At 37.9% G+C, this 24,979-nt stretch overlaps 1 protein-coding gene across 5 annotated transcripts in view; it reads right to left on the bottom strand.

Annotated features, from left to right (window-relative positions):
- Window positions 1-24,979, bottom strand: part of HERC3 (HECT and RLD domain containing E3 ubiquitin protein ligase 3) — a 141,730-nt gene that overhangs the window by 43,541 nt on the left and 73,210 nt on the right. For all 5 annotated transcript variants that reach the window (XM_003898946.4, XM_021939104.1, XM_009207164.2 and 2 more), the window contains 11 exons: window positions 20,826-20,950; window positions 19,155-19,214; window positions 15,854-15,965; window positions 15,259-15,448; window positions 13,299-13,462; window positions 13,070-13,183; window positions 7,046-7,069; window positions 6,864-6,953; window positions 5,144-5,314; window positions 3,031-3,174; window positions 1,940-2,106 (listed from right to left, as the gene is read on the bottom strand). In XM_003898946.4, coding sequence (XP_003898995.1) covers window positions 1,940-2,106; window positions 3,031-3,174; window positions 5,144-5,314; window positions 6,864-6,953; window positions 7,046-7,069; window positions 13,070-13,183; window positions 13,299-13,462; window positions 15,259-15,448; window positions 15,854-15,965; window positions 19,155-19,214; window positions 20,826-20,950 — 1,361 coding nt within the window. The remainder of the gene's footprint in view (window positions 1-1,939; window positions 2,107-3,030; window positions 3,175-5,143; window positions 5,315-6,863; window positions 6,954-7,045; window positions 7,070-13,069; window positions 13,184-13,298; window positions 13,463-15,258; window positions 15,449-15,853; window positions 15,966-19,154; window positions 19,215-20,825; window positions 20,951-24,979) is intronic.

Raw genomic sequence — 24,979 nt, 5'->3', positions numbered from 1 at the left:
ATCCACGTGTTCTCATTGTTCAACTCCCACTTATAAGTGAGAACATGTGGTGTTTGGCTTTCTGTTCCTGTGTTAGTTTGCTAAGAATGATAGCTTCCAGCTTCATCCATGTCCCTGCAAAGGACATGAACTCATTCATTTTTATGGCTGCATAGTATTCCATGGTGTGTATGTGCCACATTTTCTTTATCCAGTCTATTATTGATGGGCATTTGGGTTGGTTCCAAGTCTTTGCTATTGTAAATAGTGCTGCAATAAACATACATGTGTGCATGTGTCTTTATAGTAGAATGATTTATAATCCTTTGGATATATACCCAGTAATGGGACAGCAGGGTAAAATGGTATTTCTGGTTCTAGATCCTTGTGGAATCACCACACTGTCTTCCACAATGGTTGAACTAATTTACACTCCCACCAACAGTGTATTCCTGTTTCTTCAGAGCCTTGCCAGCATCTGTTGTTTCCTGACTTTTTAATAATCGCCAATCTGACTGGCATGACAGGGTATCTCATTGTGGTTTTGATTTGCATTTCTCTAATGACCAGTGATGATGAGCTTTTTTTCATGTGTTTGTTGGCCACATAAATGTCTTCTTTTGAGAAGCATCTGTTCATATCCTTTGCCCACTTATTGATGGGTTTTTTTTTTTTTCTTGTAAATTTGTTTAAGTTCCTTGTAGATTCTGTATATCAGACCTTTGTCAGATGGATAGATTGCAAACATTTTCCCCATTCTGTAGGTTTTCTGTTCCCTCTGCTGATAGTTTTTTTTGCTGTGCAGCTCTTTAGTTCGATTAGATCCCATTTGTCAATTTTGGCTTTTGTTGCCCTTGCTTTTGGTGTTTTAGACATGAAATCTTTGCCCATGCCTATGTCCTGAATGGTATTGCCTAGGTTTTCTTCTAGGGTTTTTATGGTTTTGGGTTTTTTACATTTAAGTCTTTAATTCATCTTGAGCTAATTTTTGTATAAGGTGTAAGGAAGGGGTCCAGTTTCTGTTTTCTGCATATGGCTAGCCAGTTTTCCTAGCACCATTTATTAAATAGGGAATCCTTCCCTCATTGTTTGTTTTTTCACGTTTGTCGAAAATCAGATGATTGTATATGTGTGGTGTTATTTCTGAGGTCTCTGTTCTGTGCCATTGGTCTATATATCTGTTTTGGTACCAGCACCATGTTGTTTTGGTTACTACAGCCTTGTAGTATAGTTTGAAGTCAGGTAGCGTAATACCTCCCGCTTTGCTCTTTTTGCTTAGGACTGTCTTGGCTCTACAGGCTCTTTTTTGGTTCCATATGAAATTTAAAGTAGTTTTTTCTAATTCTGAAAGGAAAGTCAATGGTAGTTTGATGGGAATAGTATTGAATCTATAAATTTATAGTACTATAAATTACTTTGGGAAGTATCGCCATTAAAATAGAATAATTCAAATGTTTCTAATATAAAGAGAAATATTTAAGGTAATGGATATCCCAGTTACATTGGTTTGAACTTTACAAATTATATAACGTATTATATTATCACATGTATCCCCAAAATATGTATATCTATTATGCCTCACCAACAAAAAAAAGTATAATTAAAGAAAGAAGATACAGTATTTTCAGGGTGTAAAACCCAAGGACATGGAAGGCCAACTTTTCCAATCCATGGGTTCTTCTAGGGCCCCTGCAGGACTTGTGCATATGTGGATTTTGGTATCTGCAAGGTGTCCTGGAACTAATGCCCCTTGGATATCAAGAGACAACTGTACCAATAACACAGGCAATGTTTCAAGCAAGTAGCTGTACAGCTACATCTTAGACAAAACACATATAATAGGGTTTAACCATAGGATGCAATAAACTCAGATTTGTACAGATAGTATTTTCAACCTTTAATCCTCATGCCAGAGATAGCCACAACAGTTTCAGATACCAATCGCCTTTTAGCTTTGTACCTTCCTTCAGTGGGTGACAACTCCTTTAAGTCTTCCAAGCCAGGCTTTACATTGAGTAACTTCTTGTAGAGAGCCAATGGGAAGTGGAGATCAACCACAGTGGAGTTGTAGATAGCTAGTCCACAGGTTATGCCAATCAAGTGAAACCAGTTGTGCTCTACAAAACACTTTTTAGGACATATACAAATGTGTTAAAAAGAAATGCAATGTTTGTGGCCTTCAAACATTCTACCGTTTCCCTCAAAATATTTTCAAAATAAAAAAATAAAGGTCTCATTAATATTTAGTTACCTTCTGTAGCAAAGAAACACACTGACAAAAGTTGTTATCCCTTAAAGACGCAATGTAGACAGAGTTAAGCATTTGCACCTAGTGATACAGAGAACAGCTCATAGTCATCTAGAGCAGGGCTGTCCAACAGAACTTTCAGTCACAATAGAAACATTCTATTCTGTCAATCTCATATGGTAGCCACTGGCTACATGTGTCTACTAGGCACAGGAAATGTGGCTAGTACAATGGAGCAAATGAATCTTTGTTGTTACTTAATTTTAAATAAATAATATATAAATAACCACATGTGGCTAGTGCCTAGTGGCTACCTTTTGGTATGGTGCAGATCTAGGAAGAAAACTCTCATAGAAAAAAATGTAAATGACAGTCTGATTGAAATTAAAATGCCTTTAAAAACTTAGCTCTCCTACTGAAGTTTCAAAAATAAACTGTGCATGCATATGTATGTGTGTGTGATACTATATTATCATTGTTATTAAAATCAGACATATTTGATTATTGACCTTCCACGTGTCACAAAACCAATTTATCACACTGTTTCTTTTTACCCTTCTCAGATAACAAGACTTGGATCTTACCCACTAGAAATGGAAATGGGACTGATGGCTCACAAAATGCACTATGAGGTCTTGGCAACAAGTATAAATGAAGACGGGATAAACATTTTAATTACTTATAAACATTTTGAATTATTATCCTTGCTATGTTCCCCTTTGCAAAGTCAGAAATTAGGGGATTGGTCTGACAACAAAAAGAAAGTTTAATCCATCTGTTTAATTGTGACACCACTTACTTACCGTATCTGAAAACCACAAGAGATTTGAATCTTGATAGTAGGTAAACATTCCATAGATGGGATTCAAAAGTTCTTTTAACAGTAAAAGAAAAAATTCCTTTGTAACACCACCAGCATCCACTGCTTCTTCACCATCAAAGATTACCTTAAAGTAATGGAACAGAATTAATGCTTCAGGGAAATCTATGACAAATTGTATCTCTTTTCAGCAGACCATTTTCTAAACTCAGGACAAACGAAGGAAAGTATAACAAAGAATATACACTGATGCAATGAAAACTGCAAGGTGTGTCTGTTGATTATTGCTGGTAAAGTTTTAACAAGGTACTTATAGATACACAAAATTTTTACTAGGTGCTTCAAGGGATACAAAGGAAGTCAGAAATTTACCACCTGTCCTTAGAAAGTCTACCATCTATTGGCTGGGCATGGTGGCTCACATCTGTAATCCTAGCACTTTGGGAGGCCAAGGCAGGCAGATCACCTGAGGTCAGGAGTTCGAGACCAGCCTGGCCAACATGGTGAAACCCTGTCTCTACTAAAAATACACAAATGAGCCTGGCGTGGTGGCGGGCACCTGTAATCCACTACTCCGGAAGTTGAGACAGGAGAGTCGCTTGAATCTGGGAGGCAGAGGTTGCAATAAGCCGAGATTGTGCCACTGCACTCCAGCCTGGGCAACAAAGAGTGAAATTCCGACCAAAAAAAAAAAAACTCTACCATCTGCTTAAGGGCAGAAAGACAGACATAAAAGCAGAGAATACTTTTTATTTTTAAAGAGTCAAATATATAATGAGAGGTAAATATTCTGGCACATAGAAAAAAATGATTTTTCATTTAAGTTGAATAAAAGAACACTTTCTGGGAGAAATCACTCTCAATAGGGTTCCTGAAGTAACTGCTGCATGTAGAAGGGAAGAGGGTATTGTAATCAGACACAGACATGGGCTCTGTGAGGGAGTGGAAGTAGGCATGCTGGATACATAATGGTTATTAACAGTAACAACTACAGCAAATCAACAAATGACATGGAGTTTACTACATGCCAGCTCTTAAACTCTATTAACCTAATCCTCAGAACAGCCTTATGCGTAGAGTCCTATTATCCCCATTTCAGAGATAATGACTCAGGCACAGAGCTAAAAACAGCATTCAAAAAGCTTACACTTGTGGCTGTCTTCAAGATTGCCTAGAGCAGGACAAGAGTAAAAGTGGGACAGAGACTAGGACCTGGATTACACAGATGCCAGCAGAATACTGCTACAAAGCAAGAACTGCCTCACCTGAATTACCTATTGAAAACAGGGCAAAAAGAAAAGCTGTATCAAAAATATAACACAGAAGTTCTGGGGAGAACAACCAGGCAGATTGATGTGACTGATGCTACTGATTAGGAATTTTGGAAAGGGTAAATTATCAAGCATTATTTACCCTTTATGGAGATGATCAGTTCATTTCATGCCTATTACATTTCTGAAAGTGGAACTTATAAAAAGATTAGCAATAAGGATATGGAAGTTGTCTGAGGGAAAAGATGAATGACTTTAAACAATTTCAAATAATTCACTAAGTATTTCTAGAATACCTACTGTGTACCAAGCATTATGCCAAGCCCTGGAAATATGCATGATCTATGGAGAGAGAAATTCTTTTTCATTTAATAATTTGCAGGTACTAGGTGTGCCTCTCATAATAGGCCAATAGCTTCCCAGATGATTTTACTACCTTTCCATTTTCCTATTTTACCTTCTTTCTCTTAAATCTTTGATATCCACAATCTTCCTAAATGATAGCTTAATCGTTGTAATTAGTCAAAGCTTTCGTTTTTGTTGATGTTTGCTTGTTTTTGATAGAGCTGGAACTGGTACACCAAAGACAGCAGAAGAAGACAAAGAAAGCACTCTAATCTTTCAAATAATCCACTGGCATTTTTATCCAATGTTACACTGAGATGTTCTGTTTGGTGATTTGACAAAAGAAGGTGATTCAATTCTTGTAAAATGAATGAAAGAATGGCTACACCCCACAATTTTAGTAAGATCATTGCTGCTTAATCAACACTGTTTGAAGAAAACTTGCGAAGGTATTTAGAGGAATATCCTGAAGGAACTCACTTTGAGAGGCTTTTTCAAATCAATATCAGAATGAATGCTCAGCTCTCTTAGGGCATCTCCAACAAGGTTGTTCCTGCGAACGTGAAGGACCAGGAAGGGGCTTCTGGCCAGCAGAGGCTCCAGGGTGAGAAGCATGAAGACATTCTGCAGGTTGGCTCCATTGACTGCCACCTGGAATGGCACAGTCAAGAACACAGTTACTCAGAGCACACGTGTGAGTTGGGAGAGCAGTCAGCTGTGCTTCTGGACTTGGGGGCACTGACTGCACCTCCATTTGGTTATTTTTTTCCCTCTTAACTTCCACAGATTTTCTAAGTTACTTATGTTTACGCAGCACACAAGTCTTTCTAATCTGGACTCACAGAAACTAACTACAGTTTATGAATCATATGATCTATAACCAGGTCCAGGAAAGTGACTTAAACCAGTTGATTAATACTAAAATAGTATCATGCTTATAGAAACATGGTAGAAAGTGGGTAAAAACCACAACTTTCAAAATGGCAGGAAAAGAAAGCTAATAACCACTTGTTAAAGAGTTATTCTTTGAAAAATTTCATTTCTCTTGAAAACCTCTAAACTGTCAATATAACAGATACAGCAATATGAAAACAAACACATATATAGATAGATGCAGTCAGAGCTGGAAAAAGACAGACAGGCAGACAGTCAGACAGTCAGAGAGATGGAGAGGGAAAGATAAATGAAGTTATATATCTGTATCTACCAACAGTAGGAATTGGAGGATTTGAGCTGCTAATTCACAAATGTTTTTGTGGCTTGTCAAAATCAATTATACTTTATAATAAAAATGTGTATTTAAAATAAATTATTAAATAAATCTCTATAACAAGTTTTTATTCAACGAAGAATTCCCAAGTTCCATTTAATTCTCTCTCTCTGTCAGGAGTCAGCAAACTAAGGCCTCACATATCAAATCCAGCCTGCTGCCTGTTTTTGCACAGCTCTCGAGCTAACAATGGTTTCTACTTTTTTTTTTTTTTCCTGAGACGGAATCGTGCTCTGTCACCCAGGCTGGAGTGCAGTAGCATAATCTCGGCTCACTGAAACCTCCACATCCTGAGTTCAAGTGATTCTCTTGTCTCAGCCTCCCGAATAGCTGAGATTACAGGTGGGCACCACCACGCCCAACTAAGTTTTGTATTTTGGATAGAGACAGGGTTTTACCATGTTGGCCAGGCTGGTCTTGAACCTGACCTCAAGTGATAAGTCTGCCTCGGCCTCCCAAAGTGCTAGGATTATAGGTGTGGGCTGCGCCTGGCACGGTTTCTACATTTGTGTAATGGGTGAAGAAAATCAAACGAAGAATAATCTTTCACCACATGTAAAAATTATATAATATGCAAATTTCAACATACATAAAGTTTTGCTGGAATATAGCCATGCTCATTCATTTATATATTGTCTATCACTGCTTTTATGCTAAAATAGAGTTGAATAGTTGTAACAGAGACCATAAGGTCCCCAAAGCTTAAAACATTTACTAAGTCGTCCTTTTGCCAATCTCTAATCTACATAAATGTGTATCCACCTATGTGTGTTATATTCAACACAAATTACTGAAAAGTTTCAAACAGCTTTAAGAATGATAATGGAATTTCAACCAAATATGTCTTCTCCTATTAGAAAAAATTACAACTGAATGTCCAGAAAGGGAGAAACACATTAAAAAGAGGAAATAATTTCTAAAATATAATACCTGCATCTGTAGTTCAGCATCTGTCTGTAACATTTTGGTCTTGGCTTGGGCATCAAAGATGAAAGGGTAGGAACAAAGTGTTACAGTATCCTAGAATAAAGCACATTACTGACAGTATTATACTATTCCACAGAAAGTATAGCTGGAAAAATATAAAAGCAAATTTAAAAAGGATCATTTACCTGTATTATTGATGGTCTAGCCTTCTGTGTAAAAAAAAATAAAAAGTCTCTTACTTAAATTGTAAAACCTGAATTTTAATCCCTCCAAAAGTAAAATATAGTAAAACCTGAATTTTAATCCCTCCAAAAGTAAAATATAAACAACAAAACACAGAACCAACCTGACTACTGGCCATAGAACTAACACCATTTGAATGGCTGACTAAATTTTAAGGGAAAAGATGTTTTGATGGCCACAGAATGAGAAAAAAGAGCAAAAGCAATTAAAAAATATTTTTTATGACCTTTAAAGGGCATGTCACTAACTCTCCACAATTCACAGCATTAACAGAATTCTCTTTTATAAGAAATCTAATTCCAAAACAGGAGCTTTATAACCTTGACTTCACAGGTTAATTTTTGTTGGGTAAAGTGGACAATACAAATTACATTTTATTTGTTAAATGATGTTGCATCTTCCTACACACACACACACACACACACAGAGAGACACACAGGCTGCTACTCTTAGGAGAAACCAAGTATTTGGAAAGAATTTCAGGTGCTTCTAAAAATGACTTTATCTAGTAAACTGTTGCTGACTCAGCACTTAGACTAGTACTCGGCCTACAGAATGCATTCCATCGATATGTGAATGCACCTGTGAATAAACTTTGGAGGGGAGTAATGGTAAAAATCCACAACCACAATGAAGGACATCTAGGAGATGAGTTATAGTTTCACTTTTTGTTAAGTTGTGTAACAAACATTAACTTAATATTAACTTCATAGAAACAAAAAAAAAATCAACAATATAGGTCACGTTGATCTGTAGCAAGAATTACCAAACACAAAACCATGGGTGTATTCTCAGAGATCTGGGAGTACTCTATATATTTCTTAATGATATCCTAAACAAAATTAGTAAAACACATTAAGTTATATTTGTTTGAATAACTGCATTGGCATCATGTTATTATTTAATTGTCCAGGTGTAGTGAGAAAAGAGAGAAGCAGTCTTGGCAGGTGGATGCTGCATCTGCACCTAAGAAAAGGCCAATGCGGTCCTGGCTTGCTGCACACACATGGTTTAACAGCAGTTGAAGGAGAAAAGAGAGGTGAGTCATCCCAGCCAGATGGGCAGTGGAACTCAAGCACCAGGGCCTGACAGCACGCAGGCCACATCCACAATGCAACTGGGGTTTAGGTTCAGTAAGATATGTTTGATCATCACATAAAATCAATGAGGCTAACTGCATTTTATTGCTGTTAAAGTTTTGCTTATACTTAATTTATAAATTTGGTTTGGTTTTATAACTGTACTATATCAGGACCATATGAATAAGCAGCATGTGCCTCCTTTTGTCCTTATGGATATTTAAATACAATAATTTAAAAGCAATTTTAATTAAAATCTACCCTGTTAACCCTTTATAACTAGGTTCTTCCAGGGATCTTGGCACATTTCTCTAGACAGAGAAACACTAATAGAAGAAACAATTCCAGTCCAGTGAGATCAGGTATGAAATCCTGCATATATCATCCAGACCAATCTTACTCACTCTCATGCCTACATATCCAATTACTTTGAAGTTAGAAATCAAAATGACTAGAAACAAAAAAACAAAACCACACCATAAAACAGCACTATACAAAAAGCGAAATCATCTTCTAGTCTAGGTACCTACAAAAGATATAAGCATCCTGGGAAAGAAAGCAGGCTTAAAACTGGTGCCAATATTCAGAATTTCCTCATCTGTTTCTCAGAAAAGATTAGTTTACGCAAAGCATTATCTGCCTATTCTCAAGGGAAAAGAAAGATCTTGAACGTGTGTTGGTCTATAAAGCAAGATAAAGATTTTAGATACTTCAAATATAAAAGTGACTGTGGAAGAAGTGATAACACAAAACAGTTCTGGCATTACAGAGTCCGAGCCTACTTAGTATTTTTAAGTACATACTGGCATTTTAGTTGGTGTAATGCAGTTATTTCAGACATCAATCAGCAGTTTTTTCTGTATTCCTTGGCTCTTTCCAGTCCCACTCCTGTTCTCTGACTCTCTCTCCCCACCCTGTAATCCCCACCCCGAGCCTCTCTGCACCCCTTAAATATCCACCTTCTGCAGCTCGTAGTCCCTCTCAGCATCCCTCACCTTACTCCTTCCCACACCCCAGAGTTGAAGGAACCCAGTTTTGGAAGCAGGTTGATCTCTCCACTGGAGAAAGGGAGGAGTTAAATTGAGGGCAGGGTCACCATTCTCTCCATTGAGAGGGATGGCTGGAAAGAAATCCAAAACTGCCTCAGTTAGGAGCCACAGCCAAAGCCAGAGAGACACTGCCCAGAGCTGGTGGTCTAGAGAAGGTCTCAGGTGAGCCAGCAAGGCAGGCAGGAAGATACGGAAGCCTTACAAAACAGAAGTGACAGCTCTAAGGAAGGCAAAGGATGGAAGGGTATTCAGTCAAAAGAAGCTGCGAATCTGTAACAAACATCTGCTTATACATCCACAGACTTTTCATAAGTCTGTAAGTTTTTGTATTTCATATATAATAATTTAATTTCATTTTTATTCTGTGAATGCTGAATATTTTAGAAATCGTACTCACACTTGTATTTCCGTATTATATGAAATAAATCTGCATGATTTTGTGCCACTATTGCTATTCATAACCTAGAAGGATGCATATGAACTGATAAGATACATGATTATCTCCTGAGAGGCTACTTGTCTTGGACTATCCATTCCTCAAAAATGAGTTTCACAGACTTAAAACTAGTAAAGTACTAGTGGACCATATTTCAAGTCTCCCTGCCTGAAACAGGGCTGCACTGTGACCTAAGCTCATTTCTAAAGCATATGAAATAGAAGCAACGAATAAGTAAATGGAATAGAACAGAAAAATTGGGAATATCGTTTTTTTAAAATATGAAGTCAATATTTCCTAAATGTGGCTGCAAGTGGGGCAGGAGGCACTACACGCACAGGTGCAGTGCTGGAGAAGAAATACAGCCTCCTCTGCCTCAGGGCCTGTCTTGTCTCACACGTGCACAATACTCATAACTGGAGACAAAACACTGCCTGGCTTTGTCTCCTTTAACACATACAGCAAGATGTCGAGCTTTATCTAGCTTTTATTTTTGAAGGATTAACATTGTGGCACTGACTTTCCCCACTTGTGCTGCCCTCTAGAGGAGCCCACCACTCACTCACTCTGTGCTATTTGGTTTTTAAGTGCAGATAAGGCAAGTTGCTGATTGAAGTAAAGGAACCACTACCACCTCTTCTTTAAAAGGAGTAAAAATCAGCCACTTTAGAATGTTCCTTCTGCACACATGTGTTAGATCCCTTTGGGAATTTTTCACTGCTGCTTCTGGGCTAAACACTCTGCAAAGGTAGACACCATATCCATACATGTTTCCACTCCCAGTGATTAGCAGGCAGACAGCACATATTAGGTGCTCAAGAAGTGCTTAGTGAAAAATAGTTATTGAGGGCTTATTATATGCTAAGTACTCTGCTAAGTAAGGTCTTTCCATGCTTTCTCACATTTAATTTCCACAATCTGTTATAATTCTTATTCACAAAAGAGGATGCTGGGCCTATAGAAATCAGGTAATTTGTCTAAGGCCACGGCCATTAGACCAGAGTTGGGAACTGAACCCAGGTCTTTTTGGCTGGAGCATGTGCTCAACAATATGCTACACAGCCTCAGCTAGTAACAAGCTAAAAATTCCAACACACCAAAAAAAATCCATTTATTATTTAAAAGTAGTTAAAATAAACAAAAATAACATATGAAATAGCTTTAGTATTTTAAGTTAAAATCCAAAATATCAAGAAATTTAAAATTCAATTTCTAATATCATTGTACCTCATACACTAGAAAAAATTCCACAAAAATCACAAAAGGTCATAGACTAATTTCATGTAATTTTCCATATTTCTTTAATAACTATTACAGTCATTGAAAAGATGAGCATCTGTTATTCAAGATCTGATATTTGTTTATCAAATGTTAAGAGAAAGGAAGTTTAAAATATTGTAAAAGTTACTTAATTATCTCTACTCAGAGACTACTGTCATAATAATCTAGATTTTAACATGAGCAACTTCTTCAGGGTAAAAAAGAACTACAATTTGTTAGACTTATTTTATTCAGCATTAAGTCACAGAAAGGGTAGATTAGAAATCAGAAGAATTGACTTTTATTGCTAATGAAATTGGTGGAAAAATTGTTTAAGTTCCATTTCCTCATCTAGAAACAAAGCAGTTGGCCTAAATAATTCATCAGGCTTATTTTACCACTCATAATGTTATTATTCGGTGAATAATTATTCATAAATTGATAAAACAGAAGGGCTTATTTTTTAATAATTCCTAAATTTGAAAGTGAAAACAGAGTTCATTACTAGCCTTCATGTTAAATTTCCCAAGTCAACCCATTTAGAACACTCTAATTCATTTATATTAAAAAGTATTTTCTTGGCCAGGCACAGTGGCTTACCCCTGTAATCCCAGCACTTTGGGATGCCAAGGCTGGTGAATCACTTGAGCTCTTGAGTTCAAGACCAGCCTGGGAAACATCCCAAAAACCCCATCTCTACAAAAAATACAAAAAGTAGCCAGGCGTGATGGCACACACCTGCAGTCCCAGCTACTCGGGAGGCTGAGGTGGGAGAATGGCTTGAGCCTGGGAAGCAGAGGTTGCAGTGAGCAGAGATGGTGCCACTGCACTCCAGCCTGGGTGATAAAGCCAGACCTTGTCTCAAAAAAAAAGTATTTTGTTTTCTCAGGGTAATCATAAAATCTTATTTAAAAATAAAACATTGTACGCATTTTTTAAGTCTCTAGAGAAAAAAATACAACATTGTGTCTAGCATTCATCATCCATTATTTGACAAAGAAAACAGTCCTGCTTGTTCAGTTAGATCAGCCTATTGAAATGCCTTGCTTTTGGAGACAACTGCTGACTTCCAAAAACCCCACAGGAAAAATATTGCCCTAATATTGGTGATGAACCTGCTACACTGGCAAGGACTCACCTCAAATCTGCTACCCACAAAATACAATAACCAAATTATCATTCTGTTTTCTGACCTAACTCAAATTTGCACATACTCCACAGACGGGAGATCCTAAAGAGCCTTGCATATATCCCAAGCCAGTGTGCTATCAAAAGGAGCAGTTCCTGCCATGCCAGTGGTTGCAGGCAGGAATCCACAGGTCCCTGAATGACATATCTAAAATATAGTGAGACAGCTCTGGATCAGGGATGTGTGACACTTTCACACACATAATTCTCAATCAGAAGGGGCCTACGGGGTCCAGGTAGCTGACACATGATGACTAAGTAGGCTGTCAGAAAATGATAATTACCAAATGATCCTTCCTCAATGGCAGGGATAAATTAAGCTGCAGTGGGAATTGTGGCATATACATAAGCCTCATCTAAAGAGTCACTCTTGAACTCTGGCCACTTGGTGTCATATGGGAAAGACAGGTCATATTGCCAGATCTTCCAAGTTTCAAGGAAAGCTAAAAATTCATATTTGTATGTGTCTTGGGTTTTTTTAAAATTAGGGTTTAAAAAAACCTAACATAATAGGTACCATCGTAAGCATTTTTAAGTGTACAGTTCAGCAGTGTTAAGTATATTCACACTGGTGTACAACTGGATCTCCAAACTTTCTTATCTTGCAAAACTGAAACTATACTCATTAAATAGCAACTCTCTGTTTTCCCCTGCCTCCAGCCCCTAGCAATCACCATTCTACTTTCTGTTTCTGTAAATTTGACTACTTTAGATATTCTGATTTTTAAAAGGTGGCAACTTTTAATGTGTAACATTCTGGGTGACTACTCATTTATGACTCCTTATAACACTGACGATTACTTAAAGCACTTCCAAGTTTCTAGAATGCAAAAGGCCAGCTGGATGAAGAATAGGTGAGACACTGACATCAAAGTCAAAGACATATTATAGAGCTCACACGTGCTCTTCTTATAAAAAGACTAAAGCTTTAAAATATGCTTTATGAATTCTTACCATCCCTGCTTGATGCAAGAACCACATGAGGTAGTCTTCCTGAATGTCCACGAGACTGGAAATCTCAGGAATGTAAAATGTATCATATTCCACATGCTTCACTTTAAGATTTACCTAATGAAGAACAAAATACAGACAACTAAAACATGGCTTCGCAAAGAACATCTCACTAGGATATTTTACCCTACCATCTAATTACCCCCTCCCCACTAGCACCTCCTATGCTCACCTTATATAACTTCTCCAAGAGTTTGAGAGCTGCTGTAATATAATTGTTAAACAGTACGGGAATTAAGAATGTCTTTCTTCCCCTCAGTAGATAAAGGACTGCACCTTTATAGAGGTTTACCAGCTTCATGAAATATTTCGGGCATACCTGAGACCACCAGTTATCTTTAGAAAGAAAGAAAAGACATATTTCAACATGTAATCTTGGGCAACTATTTATGTCTTCTGCCTGCCAGTTAAAAATTGCTTTGTCTAGAAGATAAACATTAGTCTAAAATGCATTTTCCCAAAACTGACTTTAAAAAGAATCCATTAAAACATTTTTGGAGAGAACAGCAGCTGTACAAGAATCCCTGGAGTTCTGGTTTTTTTTTAAAGCTTGGTCTGATTTTTTACAAAGACTCAATCTGAAGGTTAACTCACAAGTCCAATTCCAGACTACATGTGGACAAGAAACACATATTTTGGGCAGGAGTGATGCCCACTGTATTAATCCAAAAAGTATTCTTATGTCCTAGCGCTTTCAACCACCACTAAATCCTGAAGCAGAAATGCAAAGGATGACACACCCTAGAAGCAGCAACAATACAGCAACCATTCCCTTCCCTTTAAGAGGTATCATTAGTTGAAAAACTGCCATTTTTATTTCTCCCCAAATAATGCTTTCTCATAACCAGACAAGAAAATCATAGCACTGGCTTATATTTCATTGGAAATAAACTCAGCCATACTGAAATATTTAAAGAATGAAATAATATGTCTGAGATTTCCTTTAAAAATACTCCAACAAAAAATAAAAAGGTGGTGAGGGCAAGAGACAGATGAAATAAAATGGGCAAAATACTGACCACTGCTGAATTTGTGTGGTGACTACCTGTAGCATACTCTCTACTTTGGGGTATTCTTTTAAATATCAATAATTAGAAGTTAAAAATAAATTAAGTGTGAAATTGAATAATTATGTTCTCTTTGTAATGGCCAGTCTGGAAAAATAAAAATGAAAAAACTCTAAAACTTGAAAGTCAGGTAAGATTCCTTCTAATATTGCCACCTCTCTGTTTCACATCAACTAGAACACCTGAGAAAATGTTCCCCAAAAGGCTTTTGATCTTAAAAAAAATTAAGTACTAACATTTACTAATGCTTTCATTATTATTTCCGTTTTTATCTCTTCTACAAAGGTGGAGACAATATATAAAAGCCAGTATTCCACCTTCAGGAACACAGTCTCTTTATTCGCGGGGAGACCACACTCAAGTAACATCCCAGTCCATCTGGAACACAGAAGTTACTGAGCTGCAATGACACCTAACAAAATTTACCCGGGGGGGAAAAAGTAAAAAGCCAGGTGATAGACTTCCTGCACTTGATTAATAAAAACAATTTCAGGCGCTACTCCCATGAAAGACACTCTCCAAATCACTGAGGAACGGAAGGTTTTTATCTCAGCAAAGTGTCCGGAGCCTGCAAAAATCAGTGTGGACTCAACTGTCCTAAAAAAGAAAAACAAAACAAACATTTGGTAAGTCCACACTAGGTCATTTTCTTTCTCTTCTTTTTTGGAGACCTCTGTATCACCAAAACCGCTCACACTTCACTCCCACCCCCTAAATTAGACATAGGAGAAACAGAGACCAATGTACACGAATATTGAGGCCCTATTTATTATAAGCAAATGTGGTAGAAAAAATTAGTTTCAAATTAAATACATTAGGTTTGTGAATATTATAAAATCAAGATTATTCTGGCATGAGTCATTTCAAATAATCTAAATAATGGTTTTATTTTCAACTTGAAAATAGGGTTAGCTAAAAATTAACAGCAAAGCAAAAAAGGTTTTAAGTGTTAAGGATATTAAATGGCAACAAATAGATTCTTGGATCTCAATCCACTGGAGCCAGGAGTCACACCAACAAAACAAATGAGCATAAAACCACTGATATCGAGGTTAGCAAATTTACCTAGTACTTTGCTGGGGTTTGTATCCAGCCGCAGAATGGCCATAGCCAAGGGAATAGTCAATGTTATATAATACTTGGAATCCTGGAGTAGGGGAAACTCAGGTAGTATTAAATAGATTCTCATGGCTTCAACATCTGGTGGTGAGCTTGACAACTGGGGAATCAGGCAACTTTCAAAACTGTTCAAAATCTGTATGAGAGAAAAGAGTAATGAGAAATTCAAACAAACCTGAGATCTAGTTAACTTATCTCTAAGTTCATAACCTATTTGATAGACTCTCAACTCTCATTCATTCACTACGCACTGAGAACCTACTATGAGCCCTACACTGGTCTACGCTCTCAGTACACATCCATGAAAAGAAAAGCCAAGGATCCCTGCCAGTGCAAACTGTATATTCTAGAGGGGCACTGCCTTGGAAAGGCTTAAGCCAAAAGAAAACAAAAGGTAGGTCTAATTCCCAAAGTAAATACTTTACAAAATTAAGATTTGGAGACTTTCACTTTCTCATCTTACTCTTTTTCGCTTGAAATTGAATTCATCAATACAAAAATGCATTTTTAAGAATGGACTTTACAAATATAAGAAACATACCTGTTCTAGAATCATGGAGTGCTGAGAGTTCATTAACTTCTCAAATAACACCCTAGTTGAGTTCAGGTCAATCCCAGGGATTTTGGGACTCGTTTTAAAATGTTCATCAATTCTAAACAAACAAAATAAAAAAAGTATTTAATAAAAGAAAAAGCAAACACTCTGATAGGAATTATAAACAAGTAAACAAAATACTATGTTCTTACTAATCAGATTTAAATTTGACCTGGCAGATAAGATCCACAAAAATACCACATTTTGCATAAATCTCAAAATAATAAACCCAAAATAAAGAATATTATCATTTCACAAAGAATAAACCACACTGGAATTCCTTTTACAAGAATTTTCAAATTTTTAAATCTGTTTTCCTTCAAGTCAAAGTACAAGGACTGTCATGTCAATTTAAGGCTATCTTGAAGTTTATAAACAAAGAATTATTTCCCTGATTTCGTATTGTGTTTTTTGGTTTTCTTTTCTGTATTTGTGGCTCATTGAACTAGATGTAGATGCTGTTGCTTGGGGCAAATAACATCCCCTGTGCAAACTGGTGCACTCATTAACAAACGACAGTAGAACCTCCTTGTTGAAAACCTTTCTTACCAAAGTATTTAAAATAAAAATGATCTAGAGTAAATGCAAAGTTAATGACTCTCATCGTTAACACAAAGGATACAATTACATTCACCCAAGGACTAATTTCATTGCTACTATTTTTAACTTTCTAGCAACTAAATCTTTTTTTAACCTTAAATAAAATCTTAGCATTTTTGAGACTTAGAGAATATCTCATATATCCCGCTCTTGAACCTACCACATCTGTTAATTTACAAAAGAGCTATCTATTTGCAAAGCAGCCTTCTGTTTTTGAGTAAAGGACACATTCGGATGATTTGAATACGCTCTGACTGCAATGTTATAATTTTTGAAAACAAAAAAGAGTTTCTAACATTTTAAAAAATCGTAATTATATGTATTGAAACCCCTATGGTCACATGAAGATAAATTGCTTGTACTTTGTTTGTTGGGTCTTTCGTTGTTGTTGTTATTATTTTTAAAATAAATCTGCCCAAAATATACAAATGAATTCTGGTTTCCAGTATGTAATTTTCCATATGCTCACAGATACTTTTTGTTATGCTGTTGAGAAAACAAAAACAAAATGTTTTGTCTACATATATTTATTGCTTTGTAAAACTGGTCTTCATTTTGATCGTTTTCCTGTGATGCATCCTATGTAAACTACAGGAGGAGACTTTCTGAAATGTCAGTTTGAAAAAAAATAAAAGGCTTTCTCCACAACTCTATATGAAATCTGTGATACTAAGGGTGAACAACCTAACAAGTCTGGCCAAGAGCCCTTCCCAAATGTCATGAAAGCTATCCATCTAGAACAAGGTTTCTCAACCTTGGTACTATTGACTTTTGGGGCCAGAGGATTCTTTGCTGGGCAGGTGGGAATGAAGGATGTTTAGCAGCATCCCTGGGTTCTACCCACTGGATGCCAATAGCAAGTCCCTCCCCATTGCACCAACCAAAAACGTCACCAGAAACTGCCAAATGTCCTTTGGGGAACAAAATCAACCTGGCTGAGAACCCCTGTTCCGGAAGGCCAACATCAGCATAATCCAGAATATCTTTCCCTGGAGGAAAAAACTAATTACTAAATATGAAATGAATTGTGTGAGCTCATTCCAGCTGCCTTAATTATAAAAGTAAATGACTTTATAATCTCTAAATGTAACCAAAGAGAGTTTCTGAAGTGACCTCCTGCAACCCAGTTAGGGACCCATTTACAGTGAGGGGGCGATGATGGTTGAATTTAGGAGTCAACATGACTAGATTAAGGAATACCCAGGTAGCTGTTAAAGTATTATTTCTGGGTATGTCTGGGTCAGTTTTCTGTAAGAGATGGGCATTGAATTAGTGACTAAGCAAAGAAAATCCATCCTCATCCAGTGTGGGTAGGTACTACCCAGTCAGCTGAAAGCCCAGACAGAACAAAAAGGCAGGACAAAGACAAATTCTTTCTCTCTTTCTCTTCTGGAACTAGGACATCCTTCTTCTCCTGCCCTTGTACATCAGAACTCCAGGTTCTGTGGTCTTTGCACTCCAATACTTACACCAGGAGCCCCCACCCATTTCTCAGGCCTTCAGCCTCAGACTGAGAGTTACACCATCAGCTTCCCTGGTTCTCAGGCCTTTGGACTTGTACTAAGCCATGATGCTGGCTCGCCTGGTTCTCCAGATTACAGATGCCTATGGCAGGATCTCTCAACCTCCATAATCAGGTGAACCAATTCCCGTAGTAAATCCCCTCTCTCTCTCTCTCTCTCTCTCTAGATAGACAGATACATCCATCTATCTATTTATCTCTCTCCTATTTGTTCCATTTCTCTGAAGAATCTTGACTAACACAGGGATCGAGGGGTAGGGGTGGGATTCACACACAGAAATGAAGTCTAATTCATCTTGAGATCTCATTAGCCTGCTCACTGGCAGAAAAGGACTGAGAAATAATTAGGACTTGGGATCACCAAAGATCCAAACCCATGGTAAGACCCTTTTGCTGCATCAAGTTCCTGAGGGAGATATTTGCAGAAGGGGTAAGACAAAGAAAATAAACATTCTATTTACTACTGGGGAGTTCAACCTCAAATATAATTCTCTGGTGAGCTGGGCTGGACCTAAATCCAAGGAGCCCATGAAGCCTCCTTAGAATTACTCCCTAAATTCACTCCTTTTGAGAGAAAAAAATTAAAAATAATAATAAAAATTTTAAAACTATGGGAAAGCAAACCAAAGAAATCAAGAAGATTATATGAGGAACTAAGAATTTAAAATTATGACACATCTTAGAATACTCTGAAAATCTTACTGAAAGAGAGACAGTCTCTCTTGGTAATCTGCTTTTCTGCCATTCAGGTATGAATCAGCATTGCTCTTCCTCATAATGGTAATGAGATGTCCTCTCATTACCATTATTAGGCATTCCAATTTTTGTGCAAAGCATCAGCTTACCCATTAAATTAAGGCCAGCCACCATCAAAGAGAAGAAGAGTCTTTCACAGCCTTTGCCGAGTAAGTATTTGCATCACATGTGGGGTTTTAATAAACTTTTTTTAAAAAGAGGGGGCCTCACTATGTTGTCCAGGCTGGAGTTTAGTGGCTATTCACAGGCATCATCATAGCATCCTAAAGCCCCAAACTCCTAAACTCAAGCAGTCTTCCTGTGTCAGCCTTCCAAGTAGCTGAGACTACAGATACACATGAGACTTTTTAAAGGCTCTAAGTCACTTACTTTTTTTCAAGAAAACTTCCATTCCAACAGGCTGCAGAAGATAATATCTGAACAACACCACTGCTCAAAAAAAAGAAGGGTGGGGGAAGCCTTTAATAATTACAAATAAATGGTTATTTAAGCATCAACAATAAAGTAATCATTTACTCTAGGATTTAATTAATAGCAGTTCTTTCTTAGTCAGCTGAAGCTTTCGAAAATGTGCATTTGCTTTAGAAAAACAGGATGTCACATCTCAAAAGGAAGAAGAACTTAAGTTTTCCATGTTAGGAAAATAAGCTCCTGAAAGAACACCTCTTGTCCCAAGAATGTTCTTGAACATTTTCCTACCACCAAGCATCTAAGAAGTGCCCTATCTAAACTCCAAAGAGAAACACAGAATAAAACCAAAAAAGAGAAGCCAAGCTGTTACTTCCCAAACACAGAAATTATCTTTGCAAATTAATACTTGAAAAATTACTTCTATTTTGCCGCATATCTGAGATGGAAATTAAAAAATAAGCGAAACAAGCACTTATTCCCATTACCTTCTATTATACAGGCTCTGGGGAAACAGCTAATTCTGAGGACCCAAAATGAAACTGGACATCAGGAATCCTGGGCCTTTCCATTCAGTGCAAGGAAAAGGGAAAGAATAACACAAATATATGCCTGGGGAGGGGATTACAGTAGTTTCTGTTAACCACATAATTAGATCAGGAAAGATCTTTAAAGATCATTTCTTCCATCCATTCATTTTATAAATAAGAAAACAGACAACTAATGGTAAAATGTCACAGTTGCCCTTGCTGGACCCCAGCTAGCCCTCATCTCCTCTCCCCTGCTACCCTTCCAGCCTGAGCTCCTTGGCAGAGCCATCCTATGGTGAGGGATTCTGAAGACTGCCACAGAGCTGCTCTAGGGTGTTCCTAATGCTCTCTTGCTCAAAAAATTACTAGCTCAAGTGCCTCAAAGTTTAGAGTCCTGGTCATTTGGCCCACTACAATCTATGTCATAATGCAGGAACCATTATGTACGTTTCTGGGGATAATCACAACTTAGTGCACAGAGCTTGATTTACTCTTCCCAAGAATCAGACTTTGCAGAAAAAAGTGGAGAGGCTGAGGAAAGCCAATGAAAATGTGTAAAAATGTGCAAAGGAAAATTATCCTTTAAATTTAATAAAAGGTCTCAATCCTACTTATTTTTTTTTTTTTCTACCTGACTCTGAATTACCATCTCAATCATTTTGAATAGGAAATTGCTAGAAATTATTAAGATTAGGTAATATAACAGCTGTCTCAGATTTGGGATGTTTTGGAACATGCATACACTAAAACCCATGGGAGTTACACAACCAGAACGCTAAGCTCTCTTAGCAGAATCACCAACTCAGGCCTTCATCAGTCGGGATTTTTAAGATATTACAATGAACTAGGCAGGTTGAGGCATATACTGTGTGTAAGAATTGGGGATCCACCCATTATGTTATTTGGGGCTAAGAAGATCAACCCTGAAATAGTAACCAAAAAAAAAAAAAACAAACAAAAAAAACCCACAATTCCCTAAAATGCAAAACCCCATTTACATTCACAGTATCAATATGCAAGTAGGGAAAATCACACTAAGCTAAGAAGTTAAGACATACTTTGTAGAAAAAAAAAAAAAAAATGAAGACAAGCAGCCACATACTTGATTGTATTTGCATTGTTGTGTTCTGAGAGTTTTTGTCTCCAAACCGCTATGGTTTCATCATTTATTAAACTGGTATAATGTGCTTGGTTCATAGTCCTGAAGTCAACAGCAGGAGAAGAATTCTGGAGAATTAAATGTAACAGTAAAAAGAAGAAATTACGTAGCATGGATCTTGTCTCCTCTCCTTTCTCCCACATATTCTCCATTTTATGTTTCACTTATGATCTAAATGTTGTGGTGTGCCGCCCAGATCCCCTCCACCCTTCAGAATGGAGGCTCCTGACAGATCCCAGCTGGGCTGCTGTCCAGGACTCGGCGTTGACTGTTGCTTCACTATCACATCCAATGGCAGGTAGAGGCATGGTGCAAAAGTCCAGTCCCCGGCCGGGCGCGGTGGCTCAAGCCTGTAATCCCAGCACTTTGGGAGGCCGAGAGGAGCGGATCACGAGGTCAGGAGATCGAGACCATCCTGGCTAACACGGTGAAACCCCGTCTCTACTAAATATACAAGAAAATTAGCCGGGCGAGGTGGCGGGCGCCTGTAGTCCCAGCTACTCGGGAGGCTGAGGCAGGAGAATGGCGGGAACCCAGGGGGGCGGAGCTTGCAGTGAGCCGAGATCGCGCTACTGCACTCCAGCCTGGGGCACAGAGCAAGACTCCGTCTCAAAAAAAAAAAAAAAAAAAAAAAAGTCCAGTCCCCTTGCCTCAACTCAGGACTGGCTGAAGGACCTCACAACTTCAGTGCTCCTCAAGGGACTGGCTGAGGCCCCTGTTACAACCGATCTGCATTTCAGCCCCTCCCTCTGCCCAATCCCGCCTCCTTCATCCCTCAGTAGATGTTCCTCTAGAGGGCACTCTCCCAAAAACCTTTGAGTCTCGGGTCTGTTTTCCGGAGAAACCAACTCAGTACAACTTTCCCAGCCCTCTTTCCCCTTTGCTTTGAATCACTGTAACAGCAGGTTTTTAAGGTATTAGTCACCTGCCATAAATGTCCTCCAAACTTCAACAAAATGTATTACAAAAGAGTCAGAGTTCAGTTATAATCTATATGACAAATAACCTATAAAAACAATGACTCTTAATTTCTTGCTTCAAGTATATAGCTATTATAAGAAAAATGGCAGAAAAAGATGTCAATAATGTATGTCCTTGAAAATTCCAAATGCTGCCCAACACTGTGCATCTTTTATTCAGTGAGATTAAAGAAAAAAAAATAAGCACTTTCCTTTTCTAAAATTGCTTGTTTTCAACTTATTTTCCCCAAACCTTGTTCTTGATCGAGAACTAAGAAAAAGTTGATGGTGCTTTATACTCCTTGTCTCCAGTTAAGAGGAAAAAGGTAATATTAAAGCACTCATTCATCAGCTCATGAGATCATTTTTTTCTCCTTTGTACCTACACATAAAAACAAAACTTTCAAAGTAAATTTTCTTGGTTACTTTCCCATAGCTTCAAGTTAAGGTATCATTATGGGAGGAAGGAGTAGAGCATGTAATAAAACAGATGCCTGACAAAGTTTGTGATCATCTGGTTATTGATAACTATTCTACTAAAATGTCCACAGATATCTATGGAGAGAACAAAAATCATCTTGAAGTACATACAAGGAAGTCATAATCCAAAGCAGATGCTGGAGTACACACACAGATTACCATTGTTGTTGTGTAAATTTTATTTATTTCCTCCATTCAAAGGGGCAGCTGAACATCAATTCTAACACAAACCTACCAGAAAATACAGACTTGGAACTAGTTTCTCAATCCTCATCATATGTCCAATAAACCAGAGATGCCTTGGGTGACGCACAAGTTCAGAATCACTTAAAGAACCAAGAAAAAATATCATTCTTCCTGTCTTTAATACATACAGGCAAAAAAGGAAAAATTGCTCTTAGGTCAGTGTTTCTCAACTTTGGCTGGACTTTGGATCACCATGGGAATATTCGATAATCCTGATGACCAAGTCATACTCCAGACCAATTAAATCAGAATCTCTAGAGGCATCAGTATTTTGTAGAGCTCCCAGGTGATTCCAGTAGGCAGCCAAGGTTAAGAATCACTGTTTCAGGAAAAAGATTATGAGATAGACACACACACACACACACACACACACACACACACAATTGTAACAATCCCAACCACATTCTCTCTTCAACTCTATCCAGGGAACAAAATGAAAGGAAAAGGAGATGCTATGGTTTACATTCACTAAATTCCCAAGACCTAGAATCAGTGCAGCAAAGGGGTATCTGACTATAACTCCTTCCCTCCCTTCTTTCACCTAAGGCCTGGCAGTAATGAATGAGTCAGCCTTTTATAAAAATAGAGGCTGTGGCCGGGCGTGGTGGATCACGCCTGTAATCCTAGCACTTTAGGAGGCTGAGAAGGGCAGATCACTTGAGGTCAGGAGTTCAAAACCAGCCTGGCCAACATAGTAAAACCCGTCTCTACTGAAAATACAAAAAAATTACCCAGGCGTGGTGGTGGACGCCTGTAATCCCAGCTACTCGGGAGGCTGAGGCAGGAGAATCGCTTGAACCCAGGAGGCGGAGGTTGCAGTGAGCCAGGATGATGGCATTGCACCCCAGTCTGGGTGACAGAGTGAGACTCTGTCTCAAAAACAAAACAAAACAAAACAACAAAAAACATAGAGGCTGTAACTATACAGGTGCTTTTTCTTGGTTCTTTAAGTGATATGGTAACAGGGTAAATATATGATTTGATTGGCCTCTGTATCTAAATAATCATCTCTGGTTAATAGTTTAAGTAAATGTGTATAGGTTTCAGTTTCTCTCAACTCGTCAAAGTCATTCTCTGTCCAGCTTTTTAAGAGTAACATCTTCTTAAGTAATGTTTACTTTCCTTTTTTTTTTTTTTTGTGATCTTATGCTATGGGTACCTCTCCCTCTTTCCAGTTGTTTAAAGTTTAACCTGTCCTGTCTCTCTAATAGTATGCTACTTCACTTCCTTCTCATCAGCGTGTTGTTTTCCAGGCCCAACAGTGTTAATTACAATAATAAAAATCAGTTACATATATCAGATACTGTATTTATAAAAGAAAACTAAGTTTCATGTTAAATTTCACAGGAAAACTAAAGTTGGATACTATTACTCAAGTCAGTTACTAGGGGAAATAAATACTTAAAACTCTACTACCTATTGACAAAAACTGATTATCTTCCACAAAGTCAGTGCCTTTTGTATTTTGTTATATTGATATCTTGAAGAAACAAAGAATAACCTCAGCTTTCCTCAGGATTTCTCTCTAACACACACTCTGAGGCTGGGTCTGAGGCCTTAGCAGCAGTTCCAAATCACGCCAGATGGCAGCACTAAGCCACCTTCTTCAGGCACCTGACCTGGAAAATAGCTCATCATCAGCTTTAGCTGTCCAGCCTACAGCCTCAGGCTCCACCAGGACCTTTTCCAACAGAATCATAGAACCAGAGTGACTACAAGGCAAAAACTTTGTGTACTTAAAGATAGCTAAGTATCAAACTAATAGAGAAAGTTTCCAAGACTGAAAGAGCCCCTGGTTTCCATAGTTGTTCATTTTCTTCCTGGTCAATTCTGACTCCTTTATCATCACTAACAGCCCCTTCCTTGCTCCTCCAGGAGAGCATAAGCATCCATGCACCACTCAGAGCTGGTCCTGTTGAAATGCTTGCTGAATAAAAGCAGGAAGGGTGGGGAAGGAAAAGAGAAGACAGGAAAGAAAACACAGGGGAAGGAGTGCAGCACTGACAACAAATCTGTGCAGCTGTTTTCAGACTGAATTCCCCCAGCAAGGAAGAGTGGAAGGAATTCGAACCCTGTCACAGAGTCCTGGATCCACACTCTACCTTCAAGCAGAAAGACAATGTCACACTGTCTTTATCCACTACAGTGATGCGGGAGACAATAGGAGGGAAATTTTGGTGTCACGTCATGAGCAGATTATAAATAACAAAATACATCTGAAAATTGTGGTATCTCTTACATATATATATATACACACTCAATCACATCAAACAAAGAAACCCACCAAGTTCTCAAATACCTAGCATTTGTTGCCACTTAACCGGGAAGAAAAGAAATGGAAAATCAAATAATGCCAAAGTAAGTACAAACTCCCTAGGCATCCTTTACAGTGTTTCTGGAACAAGTACAAAT

The sequence above is a fragment of the Papio anubis genome, chromosome 3 (genome assembly GCF_008728515.1).
Source record: "Papio anubis isolate 15944 chromosome 3, Panubis1.0, whole genome shotgun sequence".
NCBI classification, from domain to species: Eukaryota; Metazoa; Chordata; class Mammalia; order Primates; family Cercopithecidae; genus Papio; species Papio anubis.
The sequence above is the reverse complement of the archived record's forward strand: the minus strand, read 5'-3'. Positions and strand labels throughout refer to the sequence as shown.